The sequence below is a fragment of the Pezoporus occidentalis genome, unplaced genomic scaffold (assembly GCF_034315485.1).
Source record: "Pezoporus occidentalis ecotype Australia unplaced genomic scaffold, CSIRO_AGI_Poc_V1 ctg11, whole genome shotgun sequence".
Classification (NCBI taxonomy): domain Eukaryota; kingdom Metazoa; phylum Chordata; class Aves; order Psittaciformes; family Psittacidae; genus Pezoporus; species Pezoporus occidentalis.
The window spans coordinates 4,494,701-4,508,732 of record NW_026912886.1 but is presented as its reverse complement, the minus strand read 5'-3'; the positions used below and the strand labels follow the sequence as shown (position 1 = coordinate 4,508,732).

The 14,032-nt window shown below is 39.5% G+C and overlaps 1 protein-coding gene across 3 annotated transcripts; it reads right to left on the bottom strand.

Moving 5' to 3' along the window:
* Window positions 1–4,015: 4,015 nt before the first annotated feature.
* On the bottom strand, window positions 4,016–12,513 carry DNAAF4 (dynein axonemal assembly factor 4). Of its 3 annotated transcripts, none has more exons than XM_062627907.1 (9): window positions 12,308–12,513; window positions 10,921–11,068; window positions 10,394–10,527; window positions 9,291–9,531; window positions 8,391–8,536; window positions 7,635–7,744; window positions 6,951–7,104; window positions 5,964–6,069; window positions 4,016–4,662 (listed from the first exon to the last, which is right to left on the bottom strand). In XM_062627907.1, the coding sequence occupies exons 1-9, from the start codon at window positions 12,404–12,406 to the stop codon at window positions 4,553–4,555; spliced, it is 1,248 nt and encodes a 415-aa protein (XP_062483891.1). In that variant the 5' UTR covers window positions 12,407–12,513; the 3' UTR covers window positions 4,016–4,552. The 3 variants fall into 3 exon arrangements, with proteins under 3 accessions (XP_062483891.1, XP_062483898.1, XP_062483884.1); XM_062627914.1 differs by having other exon boundaries at window positions 10,921–11,040; window positions 12,308–12,436; XM_062627900.1 differs by lacking the exon at window positions 12,308–12,513 and adding an exon at window positions 11,636–11,797.
* Between the last annotated feature and the right edge of the window lie 1,519 nt (window positions 12,514–14,032).

Below are 14,032 nucleotides of genomic sequence, written 5' to 3'. Positions count from 1 at the left end.
TCTCGCGCCGCCACAACTACAGCGACCGGCGTGCACCGCGGCGGGCGGCCCGCCCCGCCGGCAACCGCGCCTCCCGCTGCTATGGCAACGCCGCGCCGCGGCCCCGCACGTTGGCACCGGGCCGGGCTGAGCCAGGAACAGGGCCGGCGTGGCGGGTCCGCGGAGGGAAGGAGGGAGCCCGCGAGGAGCGGGGCAGCAAGGCGGGGCCAGTGTTTGTCCCGGGGGAGCGGGCTCAGAGGGGCCTGCAGCGCGGGGAGCGTGTCAGTTGTGGTCACAGGGTAACCCCGCCGACACCCGGCTACGAAGGGACGCGCTCCTTTACGTGCGGATAGCGCTGGTGCTAAAGGAAAGAAAAGAAACAAAACGGCCCCAACAAAGCACATCCGCTGGCACACACAGGAAAAAGAAACAAACCAGTGCAGCATATGGACTAGGAATACTTGATCCTTGCACCTGAGGATGCCTGTGAATTAACTGATTTGGACAGTGGCCCACCAGCTCAGGCTTGGAACAAGATGCCTGCACCCTGCGCTGCTCCGGAGAAGCTGTCCTTGCCCCTGGGGGACAAACACACAGAGTACATCCAATGGCCAGAGACAGCCCCAGCAGTGCTGGAGCAAAAAACGATCAGGAGACAAAAACAGGCCTCAAAACAAAGTAAAGGAAAAGTACAATTTCTTACCAGTGTTTTACCTCAACTGAAATGTTTTCGCCATCCTTCCTGTGACTGAGGAACATAGGAAAAAAGATTTCATTGCACCTCTGAACAACAGCAGGGTTTGGGCTTGCACAGCCAAACTAAGGCAAGGGAGTACAGTCATTGAGATGTTTCTTAAGGCTTAGTATGCACATTTCTGTATGTTAGGAAAAGAGGAGTCAAAACCAAAATAAAGCATTCACAACATCTCACTATACTTCTACTCTTATTCATGTTTTTATTACCCATTCTAATTATTTCTGCCACACATATTCAGGTAGATGCAAATTCTAATTTTTTAATCCACTTCCTTGTCAACATGAGTCCAGTTATCACTGTCCACAGTTTACTAAATAAAGTCAAAAGTCAGTTCCTCACTCTCCCCCACGAATGTATTTCAATACACGTCTTGAGCAATGTTTGCTCTGACCACAAACACTTAACAAATTTGAAATGCTTTGCCATGCTATTTGAAAGGGTGAATTGAAATCCATCTCCTTATGGGGGCAAATAGATGACTTCTGCCAAGAAACTGCCATCAAGTCCAAGCACTGAGCAAAACCAGTCTCCTCATGGTGTTTTGATGTGTGCTGGAGCCTGAAACATGACCAATGGTTCTCTTAGAACACCTCAGGTTTTACTGTTTAAAACAACTGCAAGTGAATGTAGTGCCACCTATGGTGGGACCCTGCAGTGGATCTGGTGGATCAAACATCTTCAAACCCCTTACTTATGGGTCATTTCAAGATACTTAAACACTGCCATTGACAGAAGTAGGGTATATGATTATCCCCATTTCCAGCATACTCTGTAAAAATGGATCTCCACCTTTTTGTCATACACTTAGACATGTAGCTTTAAGAAAACAAATCTTCTTTCAGTCATTCTAGGAATAACTGTCAGCATCTGATTTATTTCGGTTTTGCTGGGTTGTCATGGGTTAACCCCAGCTGGCAACTCAGACCCACAGAGCCACTCACTCCCTCTTTCCCAATAGGATGGGGGTGAGAATCAGAACAGTAGAAGTGAGAAAACTCATAGGTTGAGATAAAGACAATTTAACAGGTAAAGCAAAAGCTGTGCACACAAGCAAAGCAAAATAAGGAATTCATTCACCACTTCCCATGGGCAGGCAGCTAGGTGTTCAGTCATGTCCAGGAAAGCAGGGCTCCAGCATACCATACCTGATGTTTACTTGGAACAGCAAACATCATCACTTTGAACATCCCTCCTTCCCCTTCCTTCTTCTCCCAGCTTTGTATGCTGAGCATGATGCCTTATGGTATGGGACATCCCTGGGTCAGTCAGGATACCCTAAGTCCCCCTCCCAGCTTCTTGTGCACCCCAGCCTACTCACTGGTGGGGTGAGAAGCAGGAAAAGCCTTGACACTGTGCAAGCACTGCTCAACAGTAACTAAAACATCCCTGTTATCAGCACTGTTTTCAGCACAGCTCCAAAGCAGAGTCCCATACCAGCTACTGTGAATTAACACAATCTCAGCCACAACCAGCATGTGGGTTGAATAAGATGTAGCAAAAAGGATGTAGCCCATCTTTCCATCTGACCTAAACCCACAAAAATAAAACTTTCAAAACTGGTATCATAAATGTGGAACTCTAATTTTCAGAAAGAGTTAAGTACAAGAGTCATTGACCTGAAGGTTTATTTGTTTTAATTACAATATTTTCTGTTTTCAAAACGTAAAGTACTCTCCACATTTCTGCATCTCAGGACACTAATACCAAAAGAAAGCATGACTTGGACATGGTGTACACATTTATCAGCTCACGTATTGAAGTCAGAAGTTTAACACCCATCAATCCCAATGCAATCAGATGAAACAGACAGATATTGTTAATGCCACCAAGCACATGTGCTTCCCTAACCTTTAAAGGGGGCACTGTTCCTATTTCATAGCAATAGAAAAAGTTGCCTACCTACAGGAAAAAAACAACCTTGAGTAGCTGTAACAAACCACTACAACAGAACTGGCCTATACTGATGCATACAGATTGTCCTAATAGGCTCTGGAACCAAAACAGAAAATCAGGAGCTTATAACCAGTGTCTGCTTCTTTGCATTTTCTTTTTCCCATTGCCACTGTCTGTCCTCCTCAGCCCCCACCTCCTCTCAGTAATTATACATATAAAAAGAAAAAAAGCTGTATTTTGGTGAGTAAATCATTACATTCAACTGAGGCAACTAAGGCTCCCGCACTGCCCTCCTTCCAACTACTATAAACAAAGAATTTTCACCCCCTTCCATTGCAATGCATTAGATACCTGCAGAAAAGAAGGAACAGAACCTACCCCAGACATTTCAGACTCACCTCAGCACTCCTCTCAAGGCTCTAAGTAAAGCAACTGGAAGCAGTGCCTGCCAAATCCTCCCTGATCCAAGAGCATAAAGTCTGCACAGAATAACATATATCTGCATAACAAATATTTTCTCCTAAGGACAAAAATCAGCCACACATGATCATCAGGAAACAGACTGATGTGGAAAATTCACAAGTCTGCTAGAACAGCTACTGGAGGAGTGTAGCTGAAATGGTCACAATTTGGATAGAATGCCTAACAAAACAGAACCACTCAAGCCCAGTGCTTCAGGCTATCACAGTAATAAAAATGCTAACATACATACATACACATACATACACACACAATACAATTCTATATTACATTCTTCCACTGTCCAAAACAAGTGCAGGACTTTAAAGCACAGTGTCACACTTCATGTCATTTTATAGCACGTGTAACCTCACCAGGATGGTCCCATTTTTGAGAACCTTTAATCACACCAGTATTCCTCAGATACGGGCCAGTGTCAACAGAATACAAATTAAAATAATAGCTCAAGAAAAATATACATTCGCATGCAAATAACAATGGTTTTATTTAGAATATTCTTTACAGCTACACCATAAGTTTACTAACCATAGTAGGATGGAAGATGTCAGTCATAGTCATTGATAGGAGCATTTATCACAGGATTAATTTACTGCTACACTACAATAGAATGCCACAGGTTTATAATTGTTCCACTTACCTTGTCTGGTCAGTCCAAATAAATTTTTCCAAGTAGTCTGAAAATATTCAATGTATATTACTTAATGCTAAAAAGAACGTTCTGCACTACATAAAATCTACCTCTATGCTTACAGGTAGAGGTTTGCCAAATTAGATTCCAGAATATCTAAATTCACTGTCTTAGGTAGAGGTTTGCCAAATTAGATTCCAGAATATCTAAATTCACTGTCTTAGGTAGAGGTTTGCCAAATTAGATTCCAGGATATCTAAATTCACTGTCTTAGGTAGAGGTTTGCCAAATTAGATTCCAGAATATCTAAATTCACTGTCTTAGTTTCAGATGTGCCAAACACCATGAACAATAAGAGGAAAGCACATAACCACAACCATAAAACACACAACTGTTTCAGCTTTGGTGGAGAAGAGAAAGATAAGAAGTTAACAGGTGTTGACTATACAGAGCTACTGAAGTTGTTTCAAAACTCACTGTCTAGATTCAGTAGATATTTACAGACAAATATTTCATTTAGTTATAAGTAACTTTAAATCAAGTACCAAAAGCATGTTTTAATATTCAACCCACCAGTATTTCACAGAAAGCAAAACTGACAACTTTGTATCAAAATGATATAGAATATATATAATTGTATTTGTTATAATACTATACTTTCAAAAAATAGTAATTCATATATCCAATCTTTTACCAATTCTGTAGGTGTTCTGGATGAAACAGAAAAATGTCTAGTTAACAACATACTAAGAGAACTAAGATTCTTTCTGATGCCCTTAAAAGACACCTCTGTCAAGAAGTTTTTGGTTTTGAAATTAAGAATCTGGTGTTGTTCCTTGAATCAGGTGTCTAATCTTCTCAGCATCTTTTTCTATAGTTATATTTTTAGGATCAATCTTCAGAGCTGCTTCATAATCCTGGAGACCTAATACAGATACGTTAATGTCAATCAGTGACACGAGCGTCCTCTTTAGCAACTAACCAGAAATAAGTGCTCTCCAGTCACACGCAGAAATGACACTAGGTTTAACTTTTGTCAGTAAATAAATTTGTATTTTATTTATATTCTTTTGCAGAACATTTTAGTGGAAACACTCTACTATGTAAACATTTTCAGGTACTGAAACATGAAAACAGAGCCTCTTCATTCCCATATATACATATACACATGTGCATGAGGGGAGTGTTCAAAAGTCTTCTGCAGAAGAGAGAAAACAATGAACGACAAATGGAAAGCGCATGAAAACAAGAAACAAAAGACGTGAACTGTGAATACTAGAGCTTGAGCGGGGGTAAAGCAAACCTTAAGTACAGGAAGTAAAATAAAGGTTTCCAAGTGCAAATGAAGCTGTAAGGGAATGAAGAAGTGATTCATAGGCTGAAAAAAGTAATCAGTGGGAAAAGGTTAGTATTTCACTCCTGACGTTTGGAATATTCTTCACCTTCTACTTTCTAACAACTTCCAATTTTTGTAACTTTTTGCCTTACAAAATTAAACTGATACTCTTTGAGAGCTCAGTAGGGACACTTAATTCAGGTATTTTCACACAAATTACACATACTTGATGAAACATTTTGCTGACCAGTATGGATTCCATGCGTATTTTTACCAAGGTACGTTACTAAGCACTTCTCAAGCAAATATTTTAGAAATATTTCAGGTTATTTTAGGTTACTTTGTTCTATAGTTGGAAATACTGTAAATAAAATCTCAAAACCAATAAAACGTGGCTTCATGAATAGCAAAATTAGTGCAACCTAGTTTCATATCAGTTTGCCTCCTACATTCCACTGCCTCCCAGTGCAAATATCTCATCTCCAACCTCTCATTCATTCTTCACTAATACCTTCTATGGCCACCAAGCTGCTATGGTCAATAGTTGGTCATCATGCACAGAAAGACTGAACCAAGACCAGAGGATACATAACTCCCTAAACTCCTCAATGCAAAAACTAGTTTGTACTCCTCAAATTAGGAGTACAATCAATTTTCTCAAAATTGTTAAGATTTTTCAAGTGGAATTACAATTAGCCAGTAAATATTTTGATATAAATTAAAAAAATAAGGAATGTTGTATAAAGGTTCATAATGAAGAGACCTACTTTGTACAGGCCTCCTTTAACGACTCTCCCAAAAAAAATAAAGGTGTGAGCAGTCTCACTGAGCTAATTACTTATGTGTCACTATAAATTCACATGCACATTTACACAAAATTGAGGTCTTACCTTCAGTATATAATTCCAGCTGACAAAACGCTGTTCCACGTCTCACATATGCTTTTACTCGAGCATTCTCATTATCAGAAACAGGTGGTGTCAACAGTTCTAGTGCCTTTACAAATGAAAACACACAAAATATTTAGAGGGAGATTTTGCCTCAGTTTGTTTTTTTCTCATTTACACACACCCCTCTCAATTACTACGATTATACAGTAACATAATAACTATTCAAATAGAAAATAACTATTCAGATTTAACTACATGGCTTGTGAGTCTAGTCATTAAGATTTGTATCTGTTACCCAGCAGTTTGCTACAGTTTCATTTCCATGGCTAAAAACTGACAAATACTGTCTTAAACGTTTATTACAGACAAATAATGTATTCTGTTTTCATATATGATATTATATACCCAGAAGAAAAAAACGCAGCCCTAGAAAAGATGCCTTTTTTTGTAGTAGTAGTATTTCCTAGGAAAAACCCCAAGTTTCAAGCCTCAAGAAGCTCAAAATTAGTTAAAAAAAAAAAATAATAACCTAAAAAAAAATAATAATTCTAGGAAAACTGTCTCCAAACTATTCAGGTGCCATTTAAGATCACTCCTTTCTCATTGCACAAATAATGGCTGCTAAAATATCAAGATAATGCAGCCCTTCTTTAAAAATGGCTGGTTTGTTTGTTTTTTTTTTTTAAGTTATCCTCCTCATCTCCACCACCTTTTTTATTTTCTTCCCACAAAATGAAGAACACCACAACATAACACAAGTGATATCTCTCTATATTTTCTTTTTTTTTCTGCTCAAAGTTGCCTTTTTTTTTTTCAAGTGTATATATTCCTAAAATATTTTACTTGTAAAGAAACATGTATTGAGTCAACATAGGCCATTCTTCCCAAGTGTTTGGAAGCATGGTTTGGGGGGTTGAAACACAACCATTACGGTAATAAATCACAACCACGTATAAGACGACAGTGTGAGAACCTGCGTATTTTTACCTTAGAGGAATCTTCAATAGCTTTATGTAGATTTCTCAGTTTAAGGTGGCAGGCAGCACGATTCAGGTACAACAGGGGAAGCTTATTATTTAGCCTCACTGCAAGGTTATAGGCATTTACAGCTGCAAGATAGTTTCCCGTTGCAAACATTTTGCTAAGTATAAAACAAAAAGTGAAACATACACTTTAAACAAGGTGATAAATCACAAAATAAATACCCACTTATTCTTAAAATTCATTTTCAAAAATTTGAAGTTTTAACCACTTTTCCCTTGGAAATGGTCATTTATAGCCTTTTCTGAGACCATAGCTGCAATTCAGTCAAATGTGATGCTGACTATAGCATATAGATACACAAATAGTCGTTTCTCAGAGGCAGTGGAAGAACAGCAAGACCAGTAAGAGGCGGACACATCTAGGTAGAGGCAGGACTAATCCCGAAAGCCATGTATCTGATTATCAGACTTTCCACATCAAAAATATGCACCGTGTGTTCACAATGATTTTGTCTATCATGAGCTGTAGCAATTTCATCTCATGACTATCAGATTCAAACCCCATAAGCTGTTAATAAATTCTCTACTGCGCAGACATTCACCACCTGTGTCTAGGATAAATAGAAAATATCAAAACTAAGTAACAGACTATGTAACTCATTTAAATATATCTTCAAATCTAGCTTACTTTCCTTTGTCCTTTAACCAATCTGGATTCTTCTCCTCTTCTTCTAAATCTTCCAGCTCAGACAAATCAGCACTTATTGTTCTTCGAGCTTCTGCTTGCTTACGTAGCCACTGTAAATATACAATGTGCAAGTAGTACTTCTGAAGCAAAATCCAAATCCAAAAAAGAATTTTGCTTTCATCTCTTAACTCAGTCCTATCAAAAGAATTCTATTGGCCACATAATTTGGACAGGGAGAAATCTTTTATAATGTCAGATATGAAAAAAACTTCCAATTTTTCCCAAATATTTTATTACCATGTAAGAAGCAACATTACTGAATCACTAATACGTTTTTGTTGCTTGTTTGTTTTGGAACTCCAAAATGACTCTTTGTGTTCACTCAATAGAGCACAAAAGAGCTAACAGTGAACTTCTTTTTAAGAAGACAGAACTTGAAGAATATTAAATATAAGTATATATAGAGACATTTCAAATGCTGTATTTCAAGGAATTAAATTAACACTGCTGTGTTGGTTTTTTTGCCCTCCCAGAAAAGGGAACATGCTATTTATTAATCTGCACAATCACATGCTTAGTGAAAACACTTTTTATACAGAAGTGTTTCTTTAAATCTTAATTTAAATAAGACAGTCTTCCTTGGAAGATAAGAATATTGGCACTGGTACCATCTTCGTCAACCTGCTGAACACATGGTAAATAACTCACCTTGGAAGACAGTAGAAGCATTGTACTAAACCAGAGAGAAATCCTTACCTCCTCCTCTTCTGCAACGCGAGATTCTCGCAGAGCTGTAGGGAAAAATCGTGATGTAAAGTTGATTTTAATTGTAGCAGCAGATCGAGGAGCTGGTAATTGTTCCTCCTTTAAGTTTTCTGAAAACATACTATAGGAACCATGACCTGTGAAAAGAATTGGAGCACTGGAAATGAAAATTGGAGCAAAAGAGGTTTCTCTCATTTTCTTCCGAAGTCTGAAGTACACATAATTCAGAGATTGTGAGCATTAGAACAAAACTTCTATTAGCTTGAGAAAGGTTTAGACTTGTTCTTTTGAAAGGAAGGTTAAAAAAAAAAGTATGTTCTTACTGTGTAATGCCATCTATTTACTGGCTACGTTGTTTGTCACGAACTTGAATTCCTCTTACACCACTATCTCTGTCACTTGCATAAGTCTCTGACAGGGCAACTGCAAGAGCTAAAACTAACCTTACCAAAACAAACAAAACAACTAAAAATTAAATACTTTCTGTTGTTTTAGTTCCCTGAAATGGGTCTCTGTGGGGCCAAGTTGTGGGATAGAGAAAGTGAAAGGAGATTGCATGTTTCTTTGAAAACCAGCAGTTAGGTTACTTTTGGTAACATGAATTACACCCTCCAAAAGCCTGTATTACACTGTAAGAAAGGCTTTCTGGTTTACTTTTCTAAAGCTTGGAAAAAAACCTGCCCTTGTATTTCCAAGGGCTTAAACAAGAGCTAAGAACTCACATGCTTTAGCTCAATAAATTACCTGAAAATGAAGACACCATAATAACTGCAAACTAAGAGAATTAGATCAGTATGGTGGAGACAAAGATAAATGATGAATTAGAAATAGCTAGGAATATAGTTATACCCACACTGTAAAGAACGATAAAATACACTTCAGTATGACAACCTTTAGTAGGTTTGAGTCTGGTTTCAGAAGTTCCTTCATTAAGAATCCTAGTTTTGTCCATCTTTTCCTTTTTCCTCTCCTTTAGTTGATCTGCTTCTTGATGTAGTTTCCCTCCTTTTTGTACCCTCTTTTGTTTCTCAGCATCTTCTTGCTGTTTTTTCCATAACTCCAACTCCTTTGTGACCTTCTGTCTCTCCTTTTCTTTCAGATCTTCAATTCTTTTTCTTTCTGCTTCTTCTAGCTGTTTGAATGATAAACCTGAGATATGTAACATCTGCTAATAAGAAGATGACCAAGCAGAAGTTACCATTATTTTCGCAGTATCCATACCCTAAGCACAGTGTCGTCATTGATGTGATTGTACAAGCAGAGTTATGGAAGACACTCAAAGTGACTGGGAGAGTAAAAACCTCTGATTAGTTTTTAGAAGTTGTATCTCTTAACTGTTACTACCAATACGAAGGTATGACCAAGAAACATTCAGAAACAAGTTTTACTTGTAAACAGGGAAAATCCTAGCCATATTCCAAGGCACCTCTCTGGAATATGCAAAACGTAAAATACATGGTTTGATTTTAATACACTATTTCTTTTTTCTCCTATATGAAATTATTACATAGGTAGAATAGGTACAACATTGCTACTACGAAAGTCCCTAATTGCAGTTCATTTTGGTCCAAGTTGGATATGCAATGTTAAAATTTCATTGTATACTTTAAGAAGACCCTTTTAAACACAACTGACGTGATCAGGCTTTTTATGTACATTGAAATTTTGAAGACTGTATCTTAAAATGCACATAAACACAAAACGCTAAAGATACACAACACAAAAGGCAATAAACAGCAAGTCTGGTATAAAATGTAACAATAAATAAGATTTAAAAGAAATAACTAGTATTTTTGACAGTACTAAATGATTTAACACTTGTGCTTATGCAAAGGCCACAAGAGATTACAGTTTTGCCACATGACTGCAGTCTCCTTCGACTGACATAAAAATGAGTGCTTCTCATCTTTTTAAGGTACGATTAACCAAGCAGCCGCCAGATCACTTGGTAATAGTTATATGGATGTATCTTGCAGATTCCCTTCTACACTTACCTTCATTGTGGCCTCCAAAGCATACTTTTTGTGTTCCTGTTTTGCAACTTTTTTTGCTTCTGTTTCCTCTTTTGCCTTTTCATGGGCTTTTAGAACAGCATTCTCTCTTAGATACTGCAGTTTCTCCTTGTTATCTTAAAAAACACAAACTATTTCAATAATTTAGGCCTGAAGTTCTAATGTTCTGCATCATGTTCATAAACCCAGAATTCCTTTCGCTGCTTTGTCTGGGAAAATGCAACCTGGTTCAAATTCCATAAAGCACTGTCTCTAAAAATGAAAAACTAAGAGTCACGTACACACAATACGTAAGCTTTACAAGAAACACTGTTTTGTTTTGTGCACACTAGACCCAGAGGATATTCTTTTTATGTTTCCGTATACCTTCTGTTTTTAACAATGAACAACAAGGTTTAACTTAGCAGATATCTAGCAGCAGAAGTTCACATTGCTTATTATGGTGCAAAAAGTCTTGGCACAGTTTCGGTTTCTTACACACAATCTACTGTTCACAGTAGAGAACTTACCATTTTCTATAGTCAGGGAATCCCACATGGCCTCTTCTTTTTTATACAAAGTGAAGAAAATGATTCCATTTCCAATCTTTGCTGTGCTGTTTGTTTCATCAATAGGAGCGTATAAAATGGCTTCAAATAAAAAGGGAGGGACGCTTACCTATAAAAGTATAATTAATTTGTACTGATATTTACAATTTTTAATTAAATCTCACATATTCAAAATACTGAGTATGAGCATACAATAAACCTCAAGAAAAACATCCTATTGGCAGAACTGCTTTGCTTAGTGCCCAGTATGGCAGTGATATATTTTATTAGATCAGGTAAGAGAGACTGAAAAAAATGGTTCTTCTGCAACAGAAGATTTTAAATTTACAATTATTCATAATATAAGCAGATGTGCATAACTCAGGCCATTTATGAGAGAAAAGGCAGCTGGTGCCTACTGAGTAGCAAAAGCATTAGTACAGAGAGGCACAATCAGTGATAAAGCCATTCTATTTGTAGGATAGATATTTAACAGTCTGCAGCAAAAAAAAAAAAAAATTATAGATTAACAATTATAAAAGATTATAAATTTGACATCACTGCCGTGATGCGTTAAGCGTGTTCTTTTTAACAGCGCTATGAAGTAACACCAAGGCACAGGCCCATGGGCCGTAACACATCTCAAGCAGCAACACTTCACGACAGAAGGCCTGTGAAAGGAGCGAGGCCGCCCCACCTTCAGGTACTGGTCAGTGCAGAAGATGTTGGCGGGGGTGACCCGAACGCCGCGCAAGGGCAGCGAGAGGTACACGGCGGAGCCGGTCTGCCGCCAGCTGTACTCCCGCAGCCACACCGGCATGGCGACCCTGTTGCTACGGGCACCCCGCCGCCGTTACTACGGGAGACAGAGCTACCGATGCTCGCCAAGAGCACTTCCGGGTCCCTCAGCGCTGCCCCGGAAGGCGCCGGCCGAGCCAACGGTGGAGGCGGCGGAGCCCGGAGCAGCTCCTGGCCGGGTCCGTGTTGAGGCACCGCGGTTCTGGCGGGGTCCCCGGGCCCCCACGGTTCCATTCCCCTCCTGCGGTGCCGCGGGAGCCCGGGTGTACACGAGCAGCCCCGCCGGGGAGCGCCCGCCGCTGCCAGCCAGGCTGATAACGGCGGCAGCCCAGGCTCCGCACCCCACCCCAGGCGCGCAGCAGGGCGTCCGTGACGGGCAACAAGGGCGGGTACACCCGCGGCAGCAAGGCTCTTCCCTGCGAGTCCCGAGCACGGTTCAAAACAGCAAACACCGTTCCCGGGACTGGACGGGGCAGCAGGAAGCTCAGTCAGCGCACGGTGGTTGGGACCTCTGAAACATGGCGAGATTGGCTGAGAGAGACCCCACTGCAGGCACCGGCCCGTGACTTACCCGGACACCGCGCACGGAAGGCGCTGTTCTGGTTTTCATCACTCGCACCTCAGCGGAGTAGGAAGGAATGCAGCTCTTATGATCCAAATGCGCTTCCATAAAGAGACAAACTGTCACTAGCTTGAGAATTCCTGGTTAAAACTATTAAAAGCTGAGGACTGATTTAGCAATACACTGAAACTCCCAGATGTCCTCTAAAGTAGACAGCTTCATGCTATTGCCTCCCAGTAACTGTCTATTTTGCTCTCTTTGCCAAACACTCAGGAGATAATTTGCGCGTTGTTGCTCAACCCCCTCTCAAACAATCAGTAACACTGTATCTGCCAAAATAAAGTCTAGTACATGGAAAGCAACTTCGTCTGGGGAATATGGGTTGAAAGGCAAGCCAAACATGCTCGGATAAACATTCAGGTATGGTTTAAGTTCCTCAGAAGTATAAATTATGTACAACTATTTGGGGAAAAAAAAAACATCCAGAATCAAAAAGTCAACTTTTCCCCTTTTCTTTCAAAATAGGACCAAGAATAGCCGAGTTTAACATTGCACACACTAGCTTTTTGATGTGTATCACTGAAGATTTAATTTTTATGTTCTACTATCTATATTCCAAAGCAATGTTCAAATGGTGGTGGTTAAGTCATGTGTGTATATATATATATATATATAAATATAAATAAAATATCGCAGAGGTTTAAAACTTTTTCAGAGCAAGAAATCCATCATGATTGATACGATTTCTGGGTTGTTCTCCACCCTCACTCACATCAGTATAATGTGGGTGAATGCTTGTATAGACTGGTATCTGAGAACTGAATTAAATTCCTCATTCAAAGACCATTCAAAAATGTAAGAGGGAAGAGATTTAACTGAAGGTATTTTTGTCACACGTGACATTTTAAACCTTGCAGGTTACATCTTTTCAGACTTACGTTAGGACATGCACTGTGGAAAAAGGAGCCTTGCTGTCAGCTGCAGATGAGACTTCTGGCACTTACATTTCTGAACCCAGACCTAAACCAGGGCATCTCCATAAACAGACTGCTATCAGCCTAAGAAACTGCAAGAGAAAAAAAATAAAAGCTGATGGAAGAGTCTTGCTGTGAGAACAAACCTCCTCCTGTTTGTTTTAAACCTGCCTCATGCTACCTTCATTTAATATCAGTTGTTTGTATTGCAAGACAAATTTCAGGCAAATGCAGAAAGGGATGAAACAAGCAAGTTTTCAACATCCCTTCAGTGACATTCAGGTTTCTTACAGACCTTTCTTCACTCAAAGAGATGTTTTCTTAGAAGGCCCCTTGCCTTACATTTCTTCTACATAGCTTTGTCTTCTTGCTGACCTTCAAAGCTTTCCCAGTTCTACTAAATTGAAACCAGAGAGGCCACAGCTGCACACAGTCATCAAAATCCTATTTGCCTACTTCCTGCATGAAGTAATGGAAGAGTTGGGGATTGGAGGGGATAAGTGTTTTGTTTTAGATCAGGGTGTTCTAATAGCAGCATTGGCCAGAATGGTTATAATGCAATAGTAACTCAAAATCTCCTACCACTCTAGAATGCAGCTGTAGTCATCCAGGATGCATTCTTCAGTTTTGGAGAGTCCATGCATGGGCAGTAAGTCTTGGACTTCTTGAGTGCTGGTCTTCCACCTTGGTCATCCAGGAGTCATTTTTAGTTTAGCCACAGAGAATATACTGAAATGTAGCAGCTTATTATTTATTCCTG

Bases quoted from the DNA above. Each gene is read 5' to 3' on its own strand.
- DNAAF4 (XM_062627900.1), bottom strand. From the start codon at position 11,758: ATGCCGGTGTGGCTGCGGGAGTACAGCTGGCGGCAGACCGGCTCCGCC. The intron at 11,069-11,635 runs GTGGGGCGGCCT...ATACTTTTATAG, and splicing joins GCACTGACCAGTACCTGAAG to GTAAGCGTCCCTCCCTTTTT. The intron at 9,532-10,393 runs GTAAGTGTAGAA...TCATTCAAACAG, and splicing joins CTTTGGAGGCCACAATGAAG to CTAGAAGAAGCAGAAAGAAA.